Here is a 23,902-nt window from a genome sequence, read left to right as displayed (position 1 = left end):
TACTAGATATGACCTAGATTTGGAGTATGCAGTGCGTTCACACTGTAGAGTATGTGAAATTTGAGTATGCAAGAAATTTATGTAACTAGATTTTCGGTCGGCTGGTATTGGCATACTTATTGTGAATTTAGTAGGCAGTATGCAGTATATACTCATTTAGTATGCTAGTATGCTAGTATGCCATTTCGAACACAGCCACACACCAGTTTCGTTTTTTTTTTTCTCTCTCTCTCGCTTCTCTCTTCTCCCCTTTGATGCCAAGTCCCGCCCATCGACCGGGAGAGGCGCGCCGTGATTGGCTGGAAGATCCCAAGTCCCGTCCATCGACCAGGAGAGGCGCGCCGTGATTGGCTGGCAGACCCGAGCACAGCTTGTCCCATTACAACAGCTGCTCTCCGCCACAGAGAGCAGGGGGATCTGAGCCCGGTGGAGAGACACGGGAGGAGGGCAGGCGACACACGGCCTCTTTGTCACGCAAAGCAGCACCGAAAACCCCTGACCCAAGAAGCCTCAACGCGGATTCCTCAGCTCCTCAGGACAACATACACCGATGAACGGGTGGAGCTTTTAGCTTGAAGACACCAAGGTCATTGGAGGGGGGTGAAAGGGATTGTAAAACAAGGAGAAATGTGTGTGGATCGGTCGTTTTAGTATGCGAGATATAGGCTCTAGAAAAGCGCTATCGTAAATCACCCAGCCAGCCAGCCGCGGCGCCCATGCAGACTGGCTCCTCGTAAAAAAGCAAAACCGATACAGGCTATGTCTATATAGCCACCTGAGCATGATTGTATTCGCATTGCTCCACATGCATGTCTTTGTGCAAGCTTATTATATCATCTGTGATATTGTTAGGGGAACGATTTGATGTCGTCCAAAACGGGTGAATGCGCTATATTTGCTGTGTCGCCTTTGTTGCTTCGCCGCAGTCCCCCTTCGGTGAGCGTGTGGATCGCTTTAACTCTAACCATACGTGTGGATCGCTTTAACTCTAACCATAACTAACCATACGTGTGGATCGCTTTAACTCAGACCATAACTAACCATACGTGTGGATCGCTTTAACTCAGACCATAACTAACCATACGTGTGGATCGCTTTAACTCTAACCATAACTAACCATACGTGTGGGTCGCTTTAACTCTAACCATACGTGTGGATCGCTTTAACTCAGACCTGGATCAAACTCGCTGGAGCAGCGCATTGAAACTGGCACGTAGACTGCATTTGAATTTGAATATTGTCTGAAATAATGCATGCAAAAGTGGAACATGCAATTGCAATCTCATATTGCATTAGCATTTGAATTAAGTCAGCTATATGCTTCCATAGACCTGTATCAGACCTGGATCAGCCTGGGCCAGTGATCAACATACTCTCACCTCTAGACAAACGTTTTGTTGCAGTTTGACAACGATCGTATCGCGCTGCGAAGGCACTGGAACGCGCCTGGTCAGGGACATGATCAGAGCTTAAAAGAAACGGAGTCTAAATTGGGAGTTTTTTTTCTTTCTTTTCATTTCGTTTCTATTCCCAGTCTATCCCCATGGCTCCTTTAGGGGGCTAGTCGAGGGTAAGAGCCCCGTTTACTTTCATTGACACTAGCTTTCATCAGCATACAACACTCTGGTAAAGGAAACTTATTTCTGGGATGTGATTTGTTTTGGATTTGATTGTTGCCTTGTTGTATGATGACGGATTCTCTTCTCGTGTCAAGAGGGTGACTAAGAAGTGAACTATGTATGTGAAGAGACGAGCCCTGGGACTTTTGAGACTCTTGTGACATGCGTATGGAAGACGAAAAAAAGGTTTTGAGGTGTGTTAGCCCATGGTATCGGTGTCATCTTGCTCACTCTTTCTCTCACTCCGTCTCTTTCAGGACCGGCGGGTTTTAGGAGTGCCCTGGGCGACGATGGAGAGAACTTTGCATATCCTGCAGAAACCGACAGACGCCACCGACAAGGTCCTGGACAACGGCACGCCGGGGCTCGCACTAGATATGAGCATGGGAGACCGGGAATTCACGGAACAACCGCTGGTTGGACTTACCGATAAAATCCCCTTAATGAAGCCCTATTTCAAAAAGAAACACGGACAAAGGAAATTGGATGCCAAGTGCCTCCGTGCGCTCCAGGACCCCATCCTGACCACATTGCTGAGCACGGACGCGCTCGTCACCGGCGATGGGGTGTTCGTCCCGCGCCGGTCCCTGGGCACCCTCTGCACCGCCGGGGTCGTGGTACGGAAGGCTCGCCTCGGACAGGTGCGTCTGAAAGACCCGGGGGGAGCCCCCCCTGTAGCAGGGCTGATTGATACCAGCGACGCGGAGATGGCCGACGCCGCCGCCGAGCTGGAGGAGACCGAGAGGGCAGAGAGACCCCCGAAGGTACCGGTGGACCTCCAGCAGCCCGGGACAATAGACCCTAACGACCACCGCTTCCAGCTAAAGCTGCCCCCCCGGGGGGCCCGTGACGTGGCCGCGGCCGCAACACCCCCCACCCGGGACGGGACCCCCCTAGGAGTGCCCCCTCCTCCACGCAACAAGACGAGTGACCCCTTCGCCTCTGAAGCCTCGCGGGGGGCCAATTGCCTCTCCATCATCAAAGACGACAGCTCTCCTCCCCTCCCTCGGCCCGACAAAGGAGTGATCTTTCAGGATAAAAGCGAAGAGGCCTCGTTGGATCTAGTGTTTCAGCTCCTCACGCAGCTCCAGTATCACACACACCAGGCCGACGCGGTGTCGATCTGCGTGGACTTCCTGCAGGGCCTGTGTGTGTACGGCAGTGACTGTGCCCACCACCACACCGTGCTGCCCTACCACTGGCAGATCCAGAGGAGCGACCCCCAGGCCTGGCAGAGCGTGGCGGACGAGTCGCAGGACCAGTTGGAGAGGCTCTATTGCAATCCGGATAATGAGCAAGTCAGGCTCAAGTTTCAGTAAGTCAATGTTACTGACTGTGATTAAAACTTCCGTGACCCCCTCCTGTTTTGCATTTGTTTGAAAGAAAGCAGACAATTTAAGCTTAGAATTGCTGCTTTGGTATATCAGAGACATGCAGACTGGCTGTGTCTCTGTCTTCCTGTCTTTTTTTAGATAGGCCTACACAGTGTGTGTGTGTGTGTGTGTGGAAAAATAATGAACTAATGAGTAGTTTTGGTTGTACTATCTTGGGTATTTGGCTGAAGTTGTTATTCTTATGTTCTTGCAGTAGAGTGATGTCTATGCTCCCAAGCACAGCCGTCTCACTGGCTCACTCAGCTCAAGTCAGGAAGTGCAACCGTGGCCCCAAAGCTGTGAACTAGCATGACCTACTGCTGCCTGGTGCGGTCACTGACACACACGCACTGGCTCTCTCTCTCTCTCTCTCTCTCTCTCTCTCTCTCTCTCTCTCTCTCTCTCTCTCTCTCTCTCTCTCTCTCTCTCTCTCTCTCTCTCTCTCTCTCTCTCTGTCTCTCTCTCTCTCCGTCTCTCTCTCTCTCCCTCTCTCTCTGTCTCTCTCTCGCCTGGCACGTTCACACGAATCCGTTGCACAGACAGGCTCAGTAGCTTGCTCACACGCACGCCTTTTCGCAGACACACAGATAAACCCTGCTCACACACGCAAGCACTTGGCTGGCGCTTCCACAGGCATAAAGCATGCTCTGGTTCAAGCTCCTGTATCCATCACTCACTCACACGCATCTCACCAGTTTTTTAGGACACTGAGGGTTTGTGTGATGTGCATGTTTGTGTGTGTTTTGTTGTTGACTTAGGTTTGACCTGAAACAACATGCAAACCTGCCTTCACACGGGATATACACCTGTCAGCATGAAGCCACATTCAAGACAGCAGCTATTTGAATATGCTAACAAACGGATCTACTATCAATTATACTGCAACAAACTAGTTACGAAGTTAAACACAGTTTTGGAATATTTACCACTTTTAACTTATTTTATAAAACAGAATTAACTGCCTTCACAAATGTACTTAAAGCCAAATCTTTAAAGTACTTTCAAGATTTTTCAAATGTACTTAAAGCCAAGTCTATTTCTCATCAGCCCACCACTGACATGGCCCTGAAATATTATTATTTTGCACAATAGTGCCTCATAGATATCCTAATAGCAATCTTATATGTACCTCCCAGAATAGTCTCATGACTGAGATGAAAATAAATCTGAGCGCACAACTAGGATATTTATTAAATGAGTATACATACACACAGTCATTCTTTTTGACCATGTCAATGGTCCTCCTGAACTAAATCAGAAATTCCATGTGTTTGGCTTCTGGTAAAAGTATAGACCCCAGTCAACTAATATCAACAGTTATATTCAGTTTTGAGGAAATGGTTTGGCTTCTGTAAGTGTAAGAATCATTGCACAGTGTCTGGGTCATTTGGTTACCAAAAACCCACATAAATGTAAGATATTTAAATTTTAAAATGTCTCTTAATGAAAGTTAACAAAAGGAAGAAGTATAGATAGTCCTACCAAATAGCCTACTTGTAGTGTTTTTACTGATATCTACTTAGTTTATGAATTAATAGGTGATTAAAAGTGATCATTGTGTTACTCTAATCTTTAACAAAAGTACTGAATTTGAACTAGCTATATTTAGGCAACTTATTGTACAGGTTGTACAGAACCTAAAAGGGTTCGTCAATCCTCCCTGTGGAAGAACCCTTTAAGTTCCACATAGAACCTTTTTCACAGAGGGTTCCACATGGAACCCATAGGCCATAGGGGTTCCTCGTGGAACTTAAAAAAGGTTTCTGACAGCCGAAAAGCAGTGGGAAATCATACAATAGTTGTTACAAACCACTGTAGCAGCATCCTCACCAAGCTCTGCATCAACATCCTCATCTCAGGCTTCACAAAATGGAGACTTCATTGTTGTCGAGTACAGTGGGGAAAGCAATGCCCGCAAATCACACAAATATGTAGCTATAGCTAAATAAGTAACTTCCATTGATCACATGCATGTTGCACACTTGTACAAAAAGCATAGCAAGGGATTTGTGTCCTTCATTAAAGAGACACTGACCCTGCTTACTGGTCTTCCATTCTTAGGGTCCTTCCCACACCGGTTGCAGACAATATAGATCATCTTGTTATCATTTTGCAGAGGCTATCTCTGAGGCAAACTGGGAGCATATTGGGTGTCTCTGTGTATGTGTCTGTACATGAGCTTACCTGTAGTATATATTTTAAAATCTGTATTTTGGTGCCAAAAGTGTATGGGGTATAATGAAGAAAAATACACTAAAATCACACGTCAGTGAATTAATTGAGTTTTTGTGAATTTCACTTTTTAATGTTATACAAGTTAACAACAGAATAGATAATTACTTTATTAAGATATTAATATACCATAGACAATCTTTTGTTTCCCTATTTTAGTTACATCATCGTATGGAATGACATTAAAATCCATAAGTCCCATTTAGTCATTCTGACTCTGTTTCTGTTACTGGATATAGATCCACTTCACCTACTGTAGCTCAACAACCCAAATACATGTTTTAAAGGTATCTTATGATCGCTAACATCGACATATTAAATCTGAATTTGGAGCAGATATTAAACTTTTGGCAAATATGGTTACATAAAACAAACCTGGGACATGTTATGGTCATTCTCTTACCAAACTTAGAATATGCACAGTTCTAAAAGTAAATGTTTTTTTTTATTTTGTATTATTTCATTTGGAATTGTTGGAAGTAGTCCTAGTGCATAGAGTTGTATAGTTTGTTAAACATTGCTATCAAGGGTTTACTTATCAGTTTACAGTCACGCACCTCACCTTTTACCCTTACTCTTTTGATAAGCATATCTTGCGTAATAAGAGAGAAAGATCGATGCTTTTGTTGACCATGCAGGCGATAACAGGTATGCTCGTCATTAACTGACATGAAGAGTCACTGAGCACCAAGGGCAGAGCGACCTGACACAGCTGTCTGTGTGTGTCTGTGTGTGTGTGTCAGAGTTTCTGTCCATGTGCCTTATGCGTGGCTCCCTTTGTGCTAGTTTTTGCCATTGTGTTTGAGTGTGTTGTATGTGAAGAGATGACGTGTCAGGCAGTGTGTGTGTGTGTGTGTGTGTGTGTGTGTGTGAGTGAGAGAGAGAGAGAGAAAGAAGATAACATGTCAGACAGCCCATGAAATGATTCACTGGGGCGAGGTCCGGGTAGCCCTGCCTTCTGTTACTCAGTGCCTACCTCTAACCCTCATCATTCCTCCCCTGTCTCACGTGTGTAGATACAGAGATAGAATTAAGTTTGCGGTTTGTGCCCGCAGGCTTCCATACGCCTCTGAACTGAAGCAATATCCTCTCCTCCTCCTCCCCCTCCAGCACATCTCTCTCTCTCTTTCGCTCTCTCTCTCTAACAGTCCCTCCCTTCCTCTCTTCTTTTTATTTTTTTATTTTTACCTTCCTCTAACCCTTCTCCTGTGTTTGTGTTTGTGTGTGTGTGTGTGTGTGTGTGTGTGTGTGTGTGTGTGTGTGTGTGAGGACCGAGTGAGCTAAGTGTCCCTCTCTCAGGCATTCTAATAACAATAAGAATAATGTATGCCATTTAGCTGACACTTTTATTCCAAAGCGACTTCCATTGCAGCTGTGTTCCTTTTTAAGAGCATTCTTGCACTGTAGAGGTATGTGACGTGTTGAACCTAATAGGACATTTAGGAGCAACATGTCCTCACTGGTGTGTGTGTGCGTACGTGCATTCAAATACTGTTGGCCTAATGTGGTTACCTCTCTGGAACGTTTGTCTAGTCTATTTCTACAGCTGAGAAACAGAACCAGAACGAGACAGGAAGCAAGAGAAGCAATTTACTGATTGAGAATTTATATGAGGAAGTACGAAACACCCTGTGTTTGTATAAGTGTTTAATTGTTTGTTTTTGGGCTCCTGTGAAGTCTGTAATCGTAAACTTCCAGATTGCTGTGCCCTGCACTTGGTGGTGTGTGTCTGTGTGGGTGTCTGTGTGTGTGTCTGTGTCTGTGTGTGTGTGTGTGTGTGACCTGACCAGTGCACCTGACATGAATGCATCAGTTGTGCGATGTAGGTGTAGTTCCTGTTGCAGTAGTGAGTGACTGGGTCAGAAGGACATCAAAGGGCTGTCTTACCATGACCTTCTAACAGCCTTCACACACCTTTCCTTTGTCTCTCTCATTCTCTCTCTACCTTCCCCCTCGGCTCTGTTTTACATTCCTCATTTAGCTTTTCTAAATCAGTATTTCTATTTCTCTCTCTCTCCCCTACTGTATATCTACCTCACTCTACCTCTATCTACACTCCACACTCCTCCTTTTACTCTCTCTCTCTTTAGCATGCCTTTTGGGGTTCCCACTTTGAGATTACAGTAAATAAATAAATGACTCATCCTCCAGATTCAATGTCTCTGATGCACATTTGTAGGTATTGTATTGACGCTCAAACGTTAAGCGTTTATTTCACAATGCCTCCCATAGTTTTAAATATATATATATTTTTGTCCTTTGAAATTAACTAGCAGTTCTCTGTCCAATCCAGTGTTCTCAAAGGTTGTTCTGAAAGAGTGTGTCTCTGTGTCTGTCTCTCTGTGTCTGTCTGTGTGCGTGTGTCCAAGTACCTCTGGAGTGGCAACCATGACAAAATGGGTGTGTCTTAATGCTCGGTCTGGCTTTTGATTGGCTCCCATAATGAACCCACATACACTCTGTGCACTTAATTTAACCGGCGGAATTTTATTTTTAGAATGGAGCTAACTGGCCCCGGAGGAAGGGAGGGAGAGGGAGAGATGAACGGAGGGTAGAAGCGAAGGAAGAAGAGAAGTAAGGAGGACAGTTGACTGAAGACCATTAGTGGGGGAGGCAAGGGATGCAGGGTGAAGAGGAGAGAAAGGAAGGGGATTCTTAATGTAGGGGGAAACAGATTGGAACTTTGACTGTTTGTCACGTGTGCAACTTTTCGGGAGCATTATCTGTTGTGTAGCAATACGAGCGTGAGATCAAGCCTGCCGTGAACGGGGACATGCCATTTGTTTGATGCTGTGGTGGTGGTGCAATTGTACCCCCCCACACACACACACACAAACACACACACAGCCCTGCCCTTCACTATCCCAGAGGGCCTTGCTCTCTCCTTAATGTTCTGTGGCAGGCAGAGACAGTTCTGTACTGAGAGAGAGAACAGAGAGAGAGGAGAGGGAAGAACAACATGAAGCCACAGAGAGAGGAGTGGAGAGAGTGGAGGCAAGACAGATAACAGAAAGGAACAAAGCCCAGAGAAATGGGAGGAACAAGGACAATAGAGGGAGAACAGAGAACAAAGAGTGTAAAGAATGGAGGAAAGTAAAAAGGAGCAAAGACAAAAGGGAGGAGAGGAAAGAATAGACTCCTTTGAAAATGCTCCCTGTTCCTGATCTCTATTCATTTCTGTTTTTCCTTCTCCTCTTTCTTTGTTCGTCAGCCTCCCCTCCTGACGCCTCTCTCTGTACACCTTCCTTCTTTAGTGTGTAGTCAAGGTGTGTTGCAGATGACTAGTTCCAACAGGTTCTCGTGTCAGGACATATCTCCCCTGTTTCTGGACAGCATCTGCAGCGTTGTGAATGAACACAACGAAGGCTGAAACAATTCTAACTTGAATAATTTGATTATAAAAAATTCATGATTCAAATTGTCTTGCCTTAACCCCTTACCATTCCTGTAGAATTAGCCTAAACACCTATCCGACGTATACCCAAAGTAAATTGGAAGCTGTTCTTGAACCATTTGGAGTAAATGCATGGGGTTGGTCACCTTTTGAAGGTAGGCTAACACTCTGAGGTTTGTTCCCCAACAGTAAGAACGACTAAGTGGCACTGGCGTTGAGAAATACAACTTGGAACACACTTTTGATTTTCGTCTAAATATTTTTGGGAGCAACGTAAACAAACCGTTGTTGGAATGTTATCGATCGGTGGTCAACTATAAGGCTTCATTTGTGAGGTTGATCACATTTGTCAATGTAGCGTGTTTGTTGGTGGTCTGACAGTGGCGTCGATTGCGCCTACTGTGTGATTGTATCTTGAGATGGATTATTTGGCTCGAAGCGCAAGAATCGTATCTTTGAGAGGATGTAACACATGACTACCTACATAAACATAGGAAAGCATAGGAAGCATGTACAGGGCTGGGCAAGACAATTAGCATATGGCGTTCGGGCCCACCGGTGGATGGTCGGATGGTTAACAGGCTACAGTGCAGAGAAGTATTTGTAAAAATCTGATTACAGTATAGTCCGAATTATTATTCTATTATTATACTATTATTATACTATTACCAAAATACTCGATAGTTGCAGCCCTGGACCCAACTTGTGTTTCTGAATTGGCCCTTTCTTACAGACTGAAAATGACCTGTCTAGTATTTGTCTCAGGTCAGGGTGCGGTTGGTGCTAGTTGCGGTCAGAGCTGTGTGAAGTGACATGGGGCTCTGGTAGTAACCCTGGTGTAACTCTGGTAGTAACTCTGGTGTAACCCTGGTGTAACTCTGGTGTAACTCTGGTGTAACCCTGGTGTAACTCTGGTAGTAACTCTGGTGTAACCCTGGTAGTAACCCTGGTGTAACCCTGGTGTAACTCTGGTAGAAACCCTGGTAGTAACCCTGGTGTAACCCTGGTAGTAACTCTGGTGTAACTCTGGTAGTAACTCTGGTGTAACTCTGGTGTAACTCTGGTAGAAACCCTGGTGTAACTGGTAGTAACTCTGGTGTAACCCTGGTAGTAACTCTGGTGTAACCCTGGTAGTAACCCTGGTGTAACTCTGGTAGAAACCCTGGTAGTAACCCTGGTAGTAACCCTGGTGTAACCCTGGTGTAACTCTGGTAGTAACTCTGGTGTAACTCTGGTAGTAACTCTGGTGTAACCCTGGTGTAACCCTGGTGTAACTCTGGTAGTAACTCTGGTGTAACTCTGGTAGTAACTCTGGTGTAACTCTGGTAGTAACCCTGGTAGTAACTCTGGTGTAACTCTGGTAGTACCTCTGGTGTAACCCTGGTGTAACTCTGGTAGTAACTCTGGTAGTAACTCTGGTGTAACTCTGGTAGAAACCCTGGTGTAACTGGTAGTAACTCTGGTGTAACCCTGGTAGTAACCCTGGTGTAACTCTGGTAGAAACCCTGGTAGTAACCCTGGTAGTAACCCTGGTGTAACCCTGGTGTAACTCTGGTAGTAACTCTGGTGTAACTCTGGTAGTAACTCTGGTGTAACTCTGGTAGTAACCCTGGTGTAACCCTGGTGTAACTCTGGTAGTAACCCTGGTGTAACCCTGGTGTAACCCTGGTGTAACCCTGGTGTAACTCTGGTAGTAACTCTGGTGTAACTCTGGTAGTAACCCTGGTGTAACCCTGGTGTAACTCTGGTAGTAACCCTGGTGTAACCCTGGTGTAACTCTGGTAGTAACTCTGGTGTAACTCTGGTAGTAACTCTGGTGTAACTCTGGTAGTAACCCTGGTGTAACCCTGGTGTAACTCTGGTAGTAACCCTGGTGTAACCCTGGTGTAACTCTGGTAGTAACCCTGGTAGTAACCCTGGTGTAACTCTGGTGTAACTCTGGTGTAACTCTGGCAGTAACCCTGGTGTAACCCTGGTGTAACTCTGTTGTAACTCTGGTAGTAACCCTGGTGTAACCCTGGTGTAACCCTGGTGTAACTCTGGTAGTAACCCTGGTGTAACTCTGGTGTAACTCTGGTAGTAACCCTGGTGTAACTCTGGTAGTAACCCTGGTGTAACCCTGGTGTAACCCTGGTGTAACTCTGGTAGTAACCCTGGTGTAACTCTGGTAGTAACCCTGGTGTAACCCTGGTGTAACTGGTAGTAACTCTGGTGTAACTCTGGTAGTAACCCTGGTGTAACTCTGGAAGTAACCCTGGTGTAACTCTGGTAGTAACCCTGGTGTGGTGGATGGAGTCTCAGTCCCCTGGTCGTTTTCCACATACATAACTCCATAGAATCACATCCTTATTTAATTTCCCCACACACAGCGAACCTCTAGAACCTCTAGACTCTTAGGGGAAACACTGAACGTAGTGAGTGAATGAAAGATGACTCTGCATAAATTATTATTATTATTCTCCCTAGTAAAAGTGTGTGTGTGTGTGTGGGGGTAGATTGTCAATAGCTCTCAATCCGTTAATCATCGATTGAATGCCACAGCCTATTTGAGTATTGTTGTTGACCATGTGCATCCCTTCATGGCCACAATGTACCCATCTTCTAATGGCTACTTCCAGCATGATGATGCTCACAAAGCAAAAGTCATCTCAAACTTGTTTCATTAACATGATAATGAGTTCAGTGTTCTTCAGTAGCCTTCACAGTCACCAGACCTGAATCCAATAGAACACCTTTGGGATGTGGTAGAATGGGATGACTCACAGCTTGAAAGTGCACCCGAAAAATCTCAATGGAATGTTTCCAACATCTTGTGGAATCAATGCCACAAATAATTGAGCCTGTTTTTGAGAGCAAAGCGAGGCCCTACCCAGTATTAGTACACAGTGTTCAGCGAGTGTATGTCTGTGAGTTTACAGAAACCAGGCAGAGTTGCTGATTATTTTTTATGAGGTGAAACCATGACTGGGAAGTTTTGTTGTAAAGGAAGTTATCTCTTCTCCTCTCTGAGTTTCACTTCTCTTTGCTACCATGCTAATGTTAGTCAATGACGGTACAGATTTGCACTATACAGCCTCCCCCCCCTCTTTCTCTCCTGCCTCTCCTAAGCTGTGAGCTGGACAAACACCTCTCACACTGTCTTGGACACACACTCACACTAACTAACCGAGTGTGTCACAGCCTGACGACACATCTGACCTTCGACCAATATCCCATTCGACTCCCAGCCATAATCAATCTGCCCATTAACACAGCAAGCCTGTGTGTGTGTGTGTGTGTGTGTGTGTCTGTCTGTCTGTCTGTGTCTGTGTGTCTCTGTGTGTGTGTCTCTGTCTGTGTGTCTGTGTGTGTGTGTGTGTGTGTGTGTGTGTGTGTGTGTGTGTGTCGTGGCACGGCATGTGTGCATGCGTTGCCCACATGTATATTTGTGTGTGAGGGGGTATGTCTGACCCAGAAACAGTCTTGCCAGAGGCCTCAGGGAGGGTGGTGTGAGGACAGGGGGCATGAGCTCACACACAGGGAGTGATCATAATGAGGATTTAACCCAGACCACAGACATACAGGGGGGTTAGTGTTCGTGTTTTGGCAGACACACTAGCCGCTTAGAATTTGTTCTGATTTGTGTAACCGACACTGGTCGTGTTCACATTTTTCTAACACATTGTATGATGTATTGTTGTCTAACGGGGCAGACACATGAAAGCAAAGGCAAATATATATCTTTCTGCACTACCATAACCTTTTGTGTCCTTTTATTATTACTACTACTCGATCTTTTCAGTTTGTAAAGTGTCTGAGTGTCTAGAAAAGCGCTATATAAGTCTAATGTATTATTATTATTATTATTATTTAATTCCTGTTATGTTGTATTCTACATTGACCATGTTATGGTACGTCGACGGTGATTCCAAACCGTTATCTGTGAGATCTCTCTGTTTTTGTGTAAACGTTGCATGATGTAGTAGAGTATTGAGATGTGTTATATTGACGGTGTGATTTGTTGTCTCGTCTCTCTCAGGGGCCGTGTCTTTTCCCTGGACTTTGTGGCCATGCGTGTAGGTGACCTGGAGTTCGACCGTGTCAGGAGGTTGACCACGCCGGCCAGCTCTGCGGTCCCTCCCACAAACACCCCCGCACCCAACTGTCACACAAACACCACCCCTGCGCCTCACTGTCACACGCTGTGGAAGTACTACTGCCGAGACAACTTTGGCTGGAGGGAATACTCAGAGGTGTGTGCGTGTGTGCGTGTGTGCGTGTGTGCGTGTGTGCGTGTGTGCGTGTGTGCGTGTGTGTGTGCGTGTGTGTGTGTGTGTGTGTGTGTGTGTGTGTGTGCACGTGCGCGTGTGCGTGTGTGTGCGCGTGCGCGCGTGTGTGTGTTGGATGAGTAAGCGGTGTACATGTACCATATTACATTGAAGATGTAACTATAACTTAGAAATAAGCGCCAGACAATCCTTTTTCTCTTAAGATCATAAACAATAATGTCAATAACATAAATAATATCGATGAGGCCTGCGTCCTTTTCAAAACTGTTGACAGACTAACAAATCCCCCAACGCTCGTTGCTCAGGATTTTTTATTTTTTTTTACAATAAATTAGAAACCGTTAGATAAGGCATTAGCTCTTCTGTGTCAGGCATGAAAAACATGTCTCCATTAACAGCCCCAAACAGGGCTGACGTAACAACCATCGGGGGTTGAAGTCACAATTGAACACCATCGACTACAAGACCCTAGATGAACTCTACATAAACTCGATAACTAAATCAGCCTACTATCACCTGAAAAACATAACTAGAATGAGAGGTTTCATGTCCAAACAAGACCGTGAAAAGCTCATCCATGCATTTGTTTTGAGTAGACTTGATTATTGTAATGGTCTACTAACAGGCCTATCTAAAGGGGCTGTTTGTAAGCTGCAGCTCATCCAAACAAAACAAAGAAGTTTGAACACATTACACCAATCCTGAGATCTCTACACTGGCTACCAGTCTCTCAGATGATTGAATTCAAAGTACTCCTAAATTGTATACAAATCACAAACTGGTCTTGGACCAAAATACGTATCAGATGTCCTCCCACCCTATATTCCAGCAAGGCCCCTAAGGTCAGCTGTCACTAATCAGCTAATCATTCCAAGAGTGAAAACAAAACACGGTGCAGCAGCTTTCAGTCATGCTGCTGCGTGCTCCTGGAACAAACTCCCTGAAGAAATCAAACAGGCCCAAACCCTAGAAATATTTAAATCTAAGCTAAAAACCTACATGTTTTGCAACAGTTATGATTAAACACCAACACTTCCATTCATGTCGTTTTATTCATTTCCATTATTTTATTCATTATCTTATTAAATGTTTATCTATATCTATATCTATATCTATATCTATATATTCTTTTTTAGGCTATATGTAAAGCACTTTCAATTGCCCCAGTTGTATGAAATGTACTACACAAAAATACTTGCCTTGCCCTAAAGATTTTGAAACTGGATTGTTCAAGTTTAATATTTTGCTTTAATAACAGACCACTCTCTCTTCCCCTCTCTCTCTCTCCTCCTCCCCCTACCCCCCACATTCTCTCTTTCTCCTCCTCCCCCTACCCCCCACATTCTCTCTTTCTCCTCCTCCCCCTACCCCCCACATTCTCTCTTTCTCCTCCTCCCCCTACCCCCCACATTCTCTGTCTCCAGCCTGTGGTTCGTCTGATAGAGGAGGCGAGTGGCCGTGGTCTGAAGGAGGTTCGGTTCATAACCCTTCAGAACCAGTACATCCTGAACATACGCGAGGGCTTCCAGCAGAACGCCATCTTCGGGTTCAGACGGCAGATCAAGAAGCGGCCCCTGTTCCTCTCCTCTGTGGTTCTCACGCCACACCTGCAGTGAGTAGACTTAAACACATCAGAACTCCAGGGCCTCGGCGGCCACCTCGGCCTGGGCTGCGCGTGCGTGTTGGGGCTGCTGCGGCTCCCAGGCGTACGGTGTCACAGACAGGGTTCCAGCTGCGCTTGCGCCTGCTACTGCCAGCCCTATCTTTATAAAAAACGATAATGGCCATCAATAATATATCATATACATCCATAATGCTTCGTTTCATTCCAAGCAGCCAGGGATTGTCCAGTCTCTCTCTCTCTCTCTCTCTCTCTCTCTCTCTCTCTCTCTCTCTCTCTCTCCAGGAAATCAGTCCGACCACATCTATTTACGTGGAAATTAATCAAGCTGCAAACCAAAAAAATGCCAATTCGCTTCCTTTTTTGTCTATTTGGCAGTGAAATCCCTAATTTCATCACCTCGAGGATGACAAAAAGCTACCACACGGTATCGCGAATAGGTCTAAAATTCTATTCAAAGAGGTCTATAAAAAGGTCTAAAACGGTCTTAAATTTGACTTGTTGAAACTTGTAGGAACCCTGTCTCTCTCTCCCTCCCTCCCCTCCCTCTCCCTCTCCCTCCCTCCCTCCCCTCCCTCTCCCTCTCCCTCTCCCTCCCTCCCTTTCTCGCACATACGTGGATTGTCCAGTAGTTGAACTCTCCCTGCCTTGCAGCCCCTAGCCTGACATGCTAATAGGTGTTGGTGAATGACCTGTTACCCAGCTGAACTCTCACTCTCCCCCCTTCCCTTCAGACTGTCAGCAGGCTAATACTACTAATGAAAAAAATAATAATACAAAATATATAGCAATCCCTCTTCACAATTCTGCCTGGCTCAGTTTAAAGTCCATTTCCATGGGGGATTCCGGGTTTCTGTGCTACAGGTTTCCAGAGGACAACTATCTAATTGACATTACGAGGGGGACATTACATTATGGGCGCCAACCAAATCGAAAACTGTACAAGCAGATGTTCTGGGTTCAGTCTCTGCTGTCTTCCGTCCTTAATGAGCAATTCAAAAAAGTGAAGCGGTTATAACCAGAAAGCAGTCATGTCATTTTTGTTTACCCTCGTTCAGAGCAAGAGAGAGAGATCACTGGAAAAATACTGCCCTACACCTGATGTTCTTTTATCTTATTAACATAATATAATTATAATATAATATATATTTGAAACTGATAGTGGAATTGTTGAGTTATAAAACTGTTTGACATATTTACTAGGGGTGCAACGGTTCTCGGTTTTATATTGAACCGTATGGTTCGCCATCCATGGTTCAATACGCATTAGTGAATGTCGCTTTTTCGCGTTCCATTGAAAGTCGGAGGTCGAGTTTGTCTGGAACGCAGTTGCTTCTTGTTCAGATGTTTGTTCATGTCGAGCGGAGTTGAGAACATGGCGACAGTTTGAGGAAGCCCCGGATTGCTACGAATCTGCGTTGTGGGGTCATTCATTTCTGTTTTGGCATCGAATACATATATTATATATTATTTTAGTCATAATATGCACAATGCGTATATGGGCTACCAGTAGTCAAGGCTAAGAGGCACTTTTACATTTGAAAGTGTTTTCTGTTTATATATACATTAATATTTGTTATATTATACAATATACCAGTCATATTCTGGAATGTGTCTGAATATTAAAGTTCCATTAGTATTCAAGCAAAATAAAGTAACAGTTTGTAAATAGTAACGAAACCGAAATCTTGCTTTAAAATGTGCAGCAAGGTTTCATGTTTAACATTGTTAGCATTTAGTGTTCAGGTTTGCTTTCAATCACTTGGAAATGAATTGTAACAGACATTTAAACCAGGGGTGCCCAAATGTTTGCACCTCACTGTATAGTACACTGTTTGTACAGTAAGTGCCAGTACACACACTGGAATGACGCAGTGATACACTGTTCTGTTGAGTCCTCTCTGTGAAAGTTGCAGTTCTGAGTTGTGCAGTTCAGCAACACTGAGCTGACTAGAACACACTGCTGGCATTCCTATCAGTCCTGTACTGCATTATGGAGCTAGACTGTGCCGTTCTATCAAGAGCTGGAATGAACAGATGGAAAAGGAAAAAGGAGAGAGAGGGAGAGAAAAGAGGGAATGAGAGCAGATGGAGAAGTAAAAGGAGAGAGAGAGAGAGAGAGAGAGAGAGAGAGAGAGGTCTAAATGAGCTCCAGACAGAGGGAGTGTGAAACGTGACTGTGGGGAGTTGAAATGCAAACAGGGGACTTATTTTGATCAGTTTGTTCTCTCCATCTACCACTGCAGCTGCTCTGTGTGTGTGTGTGTGTGTGGGGACGACGACGACGACGACACACACACACTCTCCTGAGCACAGGGGCGGAGGTCATTAGTTTGATTGGCACTTTGGCTGGGAAGCTGCTCTAGGGCAAATTAATCCTTCACGCACACACTCGCCAGTTCAGCTTGCCTCTAAGGCATGCAGCCTAACACACAATCTATCCTCATGTATTCTAGTCCCCATCTTCTCTGTCCCTCACTCCCTCCTCCCTCCTGGAGTAGCTACGGCATCTAAGGTCATGTTCTCACATGAAAGTCCGAATCAGGACCCCAGAGCAAGTGGATGAGTTAGCAACATTGTTGCATAAATTATTTCTCAGATTTGCGTTCTCACAGCCCTTTATGTAAACGAAGTAACATACGCAATCGAAGCAACAGACGTGGTAGTTGATTGGTCCGAAAAATAGAAAATTGCCTATTCGTCCCGCTCTTATCCAGATCAACACGCGTGCGCTGTTGTTTTCCTATGGACAGCCTCGATGCGTTGTTTCTAACCGGAGCGAAACCACCCTTTTCAAGCGGAGCATCCGTCGGCTGTTTGCTCCGGGAGCGACTTCGAATGCGCATTCTCACAGCTCCAAACGACGCAGAGCAAAGCGAATTTGATCCTAAACTCCGATTCCAAGTGAAGCAAATGTCCTAGTGAGAACACACCCTTTCTCTCCGTCCCTCCACTCTTTTGGTGTGTATCCTTTTTCATTTCACACTCGTCGTCTCCCTCTGTTCTAAAACACACGGGGGAAGAACGACGCTGATTGCAAGGCCAGAGTTCAGTGTGACTCAAACAGAGGAAGACAGAAGTGAGCTACACCCAGAACAGATGAATGAGACTGAGACTCACCAAATAGAGAAAGAGACGAGATGGAAAAACTGTCAAGATGGGCAGAGAATCAACACACACACACACACACACACACACACACACACACACACAGAAGATGAGAGAGATGAGGCTAATGATATTTTAGAGAGACGGCGATAACATGACAGCAATCCAAATGTTACTGACTGAAATACCAGAGCGTTGCTTCTCTCTCCCTGACGGCTTTGTGGTGTGTTTGGCTTTGTGTTTTCCCATTTTGGTATCTGGTCTTTATTTTCACCAAGCTGGTTGTTTTGTTCCTCGCTGTTGGCATGTTGCTCTGCTTGTAGCAGAACAAAGTCATTTGCTGACAGGGATGGGATGTGATGTTCAATTGGGGATGTGGTTAGTTAGTTTATAGGTCATTCTGCAGCAATAGTATATCTTCAAAACACAGATTTGATCAATAGAACTAACTCAAATGACACCCTATTCCCTATGTTGTGCAATACTTTTGGCTATATACGGTATATATAGGCTATATAAGGTTGTACATTACACTGTATAGAGAGCAGGACGTCATTTTAGACGTAGACCTAAATGTTGTTGCTGATGCAATAGCCTATATAATTCCTTGCTTCCGGAAGTAGTCCATGATCCCACATGTCCGTCATTCCGTTGTCTTTCCTTGCTCTCCTCTAGGACTCTGGGTGGCCTCTCCTCCTTGTCTCTCCCCTCGTCCTCCACCACCGTCGATCTCTCCGTACTGCTCCCTCTCTCTCCGACCTCCACCGCCCCTCCCGGTGTGTTCCCGGAGACGTGGTTGCCAATGACGACCAGCCAGGACTTCCTTCAGGTCCCAGTGTCCTGTGAAGACCGGAGCTACCGGACGGTGTACAGCCTCTTCCATAAGACCGTCTCCGAGACCAAGTTCCGCATTCTCAAAATCCTCCGCGTCCAGAACCCCTTCCTCTGGGAGAAGTACAAGAGGTGAGATAATGGTTCAGTTATTACATAGTTATTAGTATAATAACTAAGAATTATTATGTAATTAATATAGTTATAGTATAGTATAATGTAATTAATATAGTTATAATATGTTATATAGTATAATGTAATTAATATAGTTATTACTTAGTTATTACTAAGCTATTATTACAGTTACACGGTTATTACTGTCTGGTGGGTTTTGGATAAGAGAATACATTTTTCTTGTATGGAAAGAAGAGCTCTAGATAGAGAAAAGTAAGCATTTGGTTCCAACATGGTTGACCGTGGACGTGGCAGAGAGTAGAGGATGAGATGATTGAGTTCTTGTAGCTGCTGCACGAGCCTCGACACTGGCTGTTAGCTCAATGTTTTTTTTCGTCCTTTTTTGAGAGCAGTGGGCTAACCGCTAGGCTAGGCTGTTACATCACGCTCTGGTTCCTCGCTGTGGTGTTGCACTTTGACTAAGGTGGTGCAGTGAGCGCTGTGGAGGCTATGTGGTATTCTGAAGGTGAGAGCTGAAGTGCGTGTGTGAGAGAGAGAGAGAAGAAAGAGCAAATACGTGAAAGAGAGGAGCATGAGGGCTACGGCGCAGAGACGCAGGAAGGATGTCACTTTTACGTTTCTCACAGCTCACAGCCGTCGATTTGTAAAAGGTCCATCGAGCAGAGAGCTCATGAGTCAGGGGGAGGGGGAGGGGCTAGTGATGAGTCACAGAGAGGACAGAAGAGGTGTGTGTGCGTGTGTGTGCGTGTGCGTGTGTGTGCGTGTGCGCGCGTTTTGTATGCATGATGAGCACTACAAATATCAATATGTGCGATTTTCCTTTATTTTGTGTGTGTGTGTGTGTGTGTGTGTGTGTGTGTAGGAGGTTGTATGAGAGGAGGGTTCCCTCTACTGTGTGACTACAGGGACCCACAATGTCTCATCCACATTAGTATGGAGAAAGGGAGGGCAGGGTGAGGGAGAGCTGGTGAGAGAGAGAGAGAGAGAGAGAGAGAGAGAGGTGACAGTCCATGCCAGGTCACAATCTGCAGGGTCATTGGGGGTCACCACAGGTTCAGCGTCTATCCAGCTGGAACGCATTTATCGCTTCCGCACGATCGCCTGATCCGCTCAGATCAAACATTGTGTGTGTGTGTGTGTGTGTGTGTGTGTGTGTGTGTGTGTGCGCGCGCGCATGGTCTGTGATATTTTCATTATGGCGTTGGGTGTTTATGGGGGTTGTGTGTGTCTTCCATCTTAACGGTCTGTAACACCTTAGTTGTAATAATAATAATAATACATTATATAGCGCTTTTCTAGACACTCAAAGACGCTTCACAAACAGAAAAGATGGAGTAGTAATAATAAAATGACACCAAAAATCAATAAAAGAAAGTATAGGGGCCTAATTAAGGTAGTGCTGGGGACACATGGGAAGGGGAGGGGGGGAGAGGGTTAACTGGTGAAGGCAGGCTTGAAGAGGTGGGTTTTGAGGGCCTGTTTAAATGTTGGGAGGGTGTTGGCCTGTCTGATGTGGTTGGGGAGATTGTACAACAGAAGGTGGATCTAACTCCAGTCTCTCCCCTCACAGGAAGAAGGAGTACATGTCCCGGCGCCTGTCCGAGATGGACCGGATGCTGAGCGAGAGACACCTGTTCCACGGCACCTCGGCCGACGTGGTGGAGGGCATCTGCAAGCACAACTTTGACCCGCGCGTCTCTGGCAAACACGCCACCATGTTCGGCCAGGGCTCCTACTTCGCCCGCAAGTCTGTCTACTCCCACAACTTTTCCAAACGCTCGCCTAAAGGAGTCCACTGCATGTTCCTGGCCAAGGTCCTCACCGGCAGGTCAGTAGCCTCTTTCTTTTTCTACTCCGGTCGGTTGATTACTACACGCAGGGGGTGCAAACTACCTCAAAATAGGTAGACCGTTTTCATAAATGTTCTTTGTTTTAAGGCCCCCAAAAAATAATGTCGTCACCTTTTTGGGCCATCACCGGTTTGCATCCCTGTACATGGGCAATACTTACTGCTGTACTATCATTTGATAACTGTTTACTGTGTAGTTTGGTTTTGAGGATTTTGATCGTGTAAACCACATCTAAGCAGGTTAGCTGGTTGAAAATATGACGAGTTCACCAGTTAGTTAAATATCTCCTTTGGAAGCGGAGAACATCAGACGGACGTTAACTCTTGTTCCTGTGTTGGTAGGTTTACGGTGGGGAACCCCTCCATGCGTCGGCCGCCCCCCCTCAGCCCTCGTGACCCCTCTAGCGACCTCTACGACTCGTGTGTGGACAACTGGGTGGACCCTCAGATCTACGTCATCTTTAACGATGACCAGAGCTACCCCTACTTCATCATACAGTATGAGGAAGTACCCAGTACTGTGGCTATCTGAGACCAGACCAGTCCCGACCAGACGGAATCAAACCAGAGATATCCTTACTTGGTTGAACAGTAGGAGGTGTCGCCCTGTACTGTGGCTATCTGAGACCTGAGCCTATCCTAGAGGAGCCAGGAACCAAAACTACGAGGCCGGCATCCTGGAAGCTACTGTGTGTGTGTGTGTGTGTGTGTGTGTGTGTCTGTGTGTGTCTGTGTGTGTGTCTGTTTGCATGCATGAGTGTGTTTGTGTGCGTGAGGTTAGTCACGTGTGTGTACATGCGTGCGTGCAGGTGCACGTGTGTGAATGTGTTCTATGGATATACCCAACCCCCCCATACCCTGGATACAGTAACCATGGTGACTATTCCCAACACCCCTCAATGACAGTAGCTCCAGTCTGTGTTTGAATTTGTGGCGTCGTGGGCAGATGTTCTGTGACCTCTTAAACTGGACAGTGAACAGTTTCACTAGAATTCAATGCTGTGCAAGTGGACATTGGCCTTGGTGTTGGCCATTTGGGGTCTGAACAGTGGACAGCCAATGCTGTGCGAGAGGACATTTGACCTTTCTGTCATTCATTGGCGGTCAGAACAGTTCACTGGCACCAATACTGTGGGAATGGACATATTTGTCTGTCTTGCCATCTGCCATTTTGCTTCCTCATGGGTACTGAACTATAAACTGTGTCTCTAAGACACAATGCTAAAAGTGAAAGCATAATGTTTCTGTTTAAAACCAAACCTTCCCAAGACTTCCATCTCTCTCTTAGACCATTCTTCCAGAGAGTTGACATGTTTGGTGTAAGAAACTGTACATACATTATATTTGTTTATATTTGAACTGTGTGCCTTTTGTTCATAAAAATGTTTATTTATGTTAATTAATGTAACATTGAGCAATTAAAGAAAGTAATTAAGTGAATGGTAGTGCTGTCAAATATGATTAATTTCAGGTGTATGCAGAGGCATAAGTACCATTTGTCTTGTTTGGCTGAAATGAGAAAGGAAAATTCCCACTGCTCTGTCCATCCGTCCGTCCTCCATCCCGTCCCCCTCTCTCTTCCTCCCGCCATCCCCCCAGTGTCTGTGGTTAATACACTTCAGAGCTCCAGAGCTGGCTGGCAGAGGGAGAACCCTTCCCCAGCCTGAAGGCAGCATTCTGGGGGAACAAAAGCAGGCCTCAGCCCCCCATCTTCTGAATCACTTCCATCTCTCATTCCTCGGATAAGGGTCTATGTCTTTCTCTCATTCCCATTCTTTCTCTTTCAGTTCTTGTCATTATTTCTCTCTTGCTTTGCTGTAACATTCTTTACTGCTTTCTCCCCCTCCCCCCTTTCTCCTTATTGTTTTGCTGAAGGATTTTCTCTTTCTTCATAACTGTCTACTATTGTCTCACAATCTCTTCCCCCTCCCTCCCTTGCACATTTTCTCATTCTGTCTCTTCTGTCTCGGGTCACTGTGTCGTGTAAGGCTGTCATGCTGAGCTCTGCTCTTCAGAGGGGGGGGGGAGGAGAGAGAGAGAGAGTGGGATGAGGGGAGGAGTTATCTTTCTCTCTCTTCGTGCCTGCTATGTAAGCTGCGTGCGTGTCTGCTCTCCTTGTGTACATGGACGATTGGGCAGGTTGTCTTCTTTCTCTTTCTCTTTTCTGTCAATTCTTTCTTCTTCCTTTTCTATTTCTCTGTCTTCCTCCTCTCCACCTTCACTCTTCTGTCTTCCTCCTCTCCACCTTCACTCTTCTGTCTTCCTCCTCTCCACCTTCACTCTTCTGTCTTCCTCCTCTCCACCTTCACTCTTCTGTCTTCCTCCTCTCCACCTTCACTCTTCTGTCTTCCTCCTCTCCACCTTCACTCTTCTGTCTTCCTCCTCTCCACCTTCACTCTTCTGTCTTCCTCCTCTCCACCTTCACTCTTCTGTCTTCCTCCTCTCCACCTTCACTCTTCTGTCTTCCTCCTCTCCACCTTCACTCTTCTGTCTTCCTCCTCTCCACCTTCACTCTTCTGTCTTCCTCCTCTCCACCTTCACTCTTCTGTCTGAACCCCCTCTCAGTCCCTCCAGTTACCCTCTCTCTACCCTGTCTCTCAGCAAGTCATGCATCAGGAGCTGGCTGGGTTTTTGCCTGACTGCCCCCCAGGAATTACAGCAGGCACGCAGAAACACTCCTTTATGAATCGGTGGGCCTGAGCAAGGGAAGAGAGAAGGAAAGGAATGGAGAGAGGATAAACAGAAGAGTGGGAGGGACAGATAGGAGGAGGCAGGGAGAGAAGAGGAGAGAAACCGGAAGATTGGTGTGTGGGGGTGTGTGTGTGTGTGTGTGTGTGTGTGTGTGTGTGTGTGTGTGTGTGTGTGTGTGTGTGTGTGTGTGTGTGTGAGAGAGAGAGAGAGATACTATAAGAGCCTGATGAATTATTGATCCATCATGACTGGTTTGGATCTTGGATCATTTAAGAGGCCTGGTTAGTCACCCCATCTCTCTATCTCTCACACTCTCACATGAGTCTGTAAGAAATGCTGGAAGACTGCAGTAGAGCACAGGGTTCAGTAGGGCCGCAGTTGGTCAAAACACTGGTCTGGGGGACTGCAGTAAAGCCGCAGCATCACACACAATAATCTGACTCCTTTGAATAATTCAGTGTTCCGTCGTTGCTCCAATGAATGGCATACTTCACCGGTTCTCTCTGTTACACACACACACACACACACACACACACACACACCAGCACACTAAATGATGCTTGGCTTCAGCTCATTAAAACTTCCAGCCTCAATTATTCAGTGGGTCTGAAAGGGTTTTCCTTTTCTTTTCTTTTTTTGGATGGATAGAGGGATGGAGGTCTACAGATGAGACAAATATTAGGAACACGTTCTAATTTCAGGACTTTGGTAAACACAGTTTGAAATGTTGTCCCGAATGTCTCGTCTCTCTCTCCCTCACAGATGCACATTCATACACATA

General features: G+C 45.7%; 1 protein-coding gene across 1 annotated transcript; it reads left to right on the top strand.

Moving 5' to 3' along the window:
* Positions 1–1,909: 1,909 nt before the first annotated feature.
* tiparp (TCDD-inducible poly(ADP-ribose) polymerase) lies at positions 1,910–21,695 on the top strand (the record flags this gene model as incomplete). The annotated part of the gene is made up of 6 exons (XM_080542952.1): positions 1,910–2,934; positions 12,637–12,850; positions 14,311–14,498; positions 18,291–18,578; positions 20,152–20,409; positions 20,773–21,695. The coding sequence occupies 6 exons, from the start codon at positions 1,910–1,912 to the stop codon at positions 20,960–20,962; spliced, it is 2,163 nt and encodes a 720-aa protein (XP_080399078.1). The 3' UTR covers positions 20,963–21,695.
* Between the last annotated feature and the right edge of the window lie 2,207 nt (positions 21,696–23,902).

Source organism: Nansenia antarctica (assembly GCF_963989245.1).
Source record: "Nansenia antarctica genome assembly, chromosome: 12".
Taxonomy (NCBI): domain Eukaryota; kingdom Metazoa; phylum Chordata; class Actinopteri; order Argentiniformes; family Microstomatidae; genus Nansenia; species Nansenia antarctica.
The sequence above is the reverse complement of the archived record's forward strand: the minus strand, read 5'-3'. Positions and strand labels throughout refer to the sequence as shown.